This window comes from Poecilia reticulata, linkage group LG16, assembly GCF_000633615.1.
Source record: "Poecilia reticulata strain Guanapo linkage group LG16, Guppy_female_1.0+MT, whole genome shotgun sequence".
Classification (NCBI taxonomy): Eukaryota; Metazoa; Chordata; class Actinopteri; order Cyprinodontiformes; family Poeciliidae; genus Poecilia; species Poecilia reticulata.
The window spans coordinates 422,272-424,781 of record NC_024346.1 but is presented as its reverse complement, the minus strand read 5'-3'; the positions used below and the strand labels follow the sequence as shown (position 1 = coordinate 424,781).

Genomic DNA, 2,510 nt, shown 5'->3' with positions numbered 1-2,510 from the left:
GGCGGGAAAACCCTGACCAGGCGGGGAATCCCTGACCAGGCCGGAAAACCCTGACCAGGCGGGGAAACCCTGACCAGGCGGGGAAACCCTGACCAGGCGGGAAAACCCTGACCAGGCCGGAAAACCCTGACCAGGCCGGAAAACCCTGACCAGGAGGGGAAACCCTGACCAGGCGGGAAAACCCTGACCAGGCGGGGAAACCCTGACCAGGAGGGGAAACCCTGACCAGGCGGGAAAACAAACACGTGTTGTTGCTCACTGCTAACTACAACATGAGCTACGCTAATCACAAGCGGCATCCCTGCTGATGCTAAAGCACTACACCAACACAATAATTAGCAGAAGCTAATGCGCTATGCTAATAATGCTAAATTCAGCCAACAATTTATGTATTTCATAAATATATTTAATAAACTGCGCTGGTCGTTTTATTTGGAACAGAAAACAGCGAATGTGAGGAGAGGAAACGGACCTGAATTCAGCCACTTCAAAATAAGAGCATGAATATAAATGTTCAGCTACTTGAAGGATTCTTGTATTGATAAAATGTTAATGAAGCAGCAGAATAAATTAGCGCGTTAGCTTCTGCTAAGCTAGTGGAAGCTAAGCGCGCTAGATGTTTTCAATCTCAGCTAACGCGCTACGCTAGCCGTGCTACGCTAAAGCTAGCCGTGCTATGCTAAAGCTAGCCGTGCTACGCTTGCTCCTTCTAGATGAAGGTGAGAGAAACTGTTGCAGCTGACCTGAGGTCCGGTCAGGCCCGGCACTCCTGTGGGTCCGGACGGGCCCTGGACGCCGCGGGGCCCCTGCAGGGACACGAGACAGAACGCCGTCACTCAGCCTGGTGCCGCCCAGAACCACCGCGGTCCAGAACCACCGAGGTCCAGAACCACCGAGGTCCAGAACCACCGGGATCCAGAACCACCGAGGTCCAGAACCACCGCGGTCCAGAACCACAGCGGTCCAGACAGCTGGAGCCCGGCTCGGCGCTGTGGCGGGTCTCACCTGGGGCCCGGCAGCACCTGGAGGTCCGTTTGGACCTGGAGAACCGGACGGTCCGGTCGAGCCCTGCAGGAACAGAAACGGTTAAACGGGTTCCAGGTGGGAACAGAACCAACAGAACCAGGAAAGTTCTGACCTTCTGACCCGCATTCCCTCGCCTCCCGTCCTGACCCTGAGGGAAGAGGAAGGTCATCATCATCATCATCACCATCATCATCATCATCATCATCATCATCTGTTGTGTTATTTTAGTGTTTGATGTTTATGATGTGAACATCATAACTGAAACTAAACCCAGATCTGGTTCTGATCCAGTGAATTTGGTTTCTCTGAGCAGCAGAAACTCGTCGGATCAGAACCAGAACCGCTGAGCCGCTCAGCAGAACCAAACATGGAGGTAAATACGGAACTGACCGCGTTTCCCATGATGCCGGGCTCTCCTCGCCGTCCGTCCTCTCCTGGAGCCCCCTGTGGGTTCACAAACGGGTCAGAGAGTGGACACAGCACAACCAGAACCAGAACCAGAACCAGAACCGGCCTCCTCTCCAGGCTGAACCTGAGCAGTGACCAGCCATCATGTTGTCTGTAACTTTCATTTCTTGAAGTTTCTGCAGAGAGAAACTGGATCTGCTCTAAGGTTTGTTCTGCGCCTCGCCTGATTGGCTGATCCTTTCTGCTCAGGTGCCTCACCTGGAGGAAGCCGCTCCCTACTGCGTGTTACCGGTAATCCTGGGTATCCGGCCTCTCCTTTGGCTCCTGGAGCCGTGTTGTCGCCGCCCGGCTCGCCCTGAAACACCGAGGGTTGGAGTGAGGACAGAAATATGAGCAGATGTAGCTTTAGGACCCTGAAGAACAAAAATAGTCGGCTTTCATTCGGCTTCTCGACATTCCCGGCGTTCCGTATGATGGAGCTGGATGGGTTTTACAGAGAGGAGCGTTTTTAAATCAGGCTACATATGAACCTGAGTTGATATGACCTTCGACCTTCTGGATTATGAGCATTTGAACTTGTGTGTGTGCTAATATCTGGGAGCGATGTACGTTTGGCAGCCATTTTTCTGGATTAATTTTTTTTAAAGAAGAAAGAACTAGCTTAAGCATGCTAGCTGTTAGCATATCCACCACAGACGTGAATACTAGACGCCCCGCTGAGCGCTGAGTCCTACGTAACAGCGTCCACCATCTTGAATGTGGCAGCAGAGGATCGGAGCTCCTTCAGTCCTTTGCTGCGTTTCAACCGAAACAAACTGGATTCATTCTCATTACCTTCCCAGGTCAGGATGAGAGATCAGAATCACTTTGCAGCCAGAAATTCGCTTCTGAACAACCGAGAAATATTTCCTAAGTAGCTAAATTGGCCCAAAATAACCGCTGATTGTTAGCGTAGCAGCTAATATAACCGCTGATTGTTAGCATAGCAACTAATATAACCGCTGATTGTTAGCATAGCAGCTACCGCTGATTGTTAGCGTAGCAGCTAATATAACCGCTGAGTGTTAGCATAGCAG

At 51.4% G+C, this 2,510-nt stretch overlaps 1 protein-coding gene across 1 annotated transcript in view; it reads right to left on the bottom strand.

Moving 5' to 3' along the window:
* Positions 1 to 2,510, bottom strand: part of col6a4a (collagen, type VI, alpha 4a) — a 58,163-nt gene that overhangs the window by 17,017 nt on the left and 38,636 nt on the right. Inside the window, exons 22-26 of the mRNA XM_008430656.1 lie at positions 1,693 to 1,789; positions 1,417 to 1,610; positions 1,139 to 1,174; positions 1,006 to 1,068; positions 744 to 806 (exon numbers count right to left, since the gene is read on the bottom strand). Coding sequence (XP_008428878.1) covers positions 744 to 806; positions 1,006 to 1,068; positions 1,139 to 1,174; positions 1,417 to 1,610; positions 1,693 to 1,789 — 453 coding nt within the window. The remainder of the gene's footprint in view (positions 1 to 743; positions 807 to 1,005; positions 1,069 to 1,138; positions 1,175 to 1,416; positions 1,611 to 1,692; positions 1,790 to 2,510) is intronic.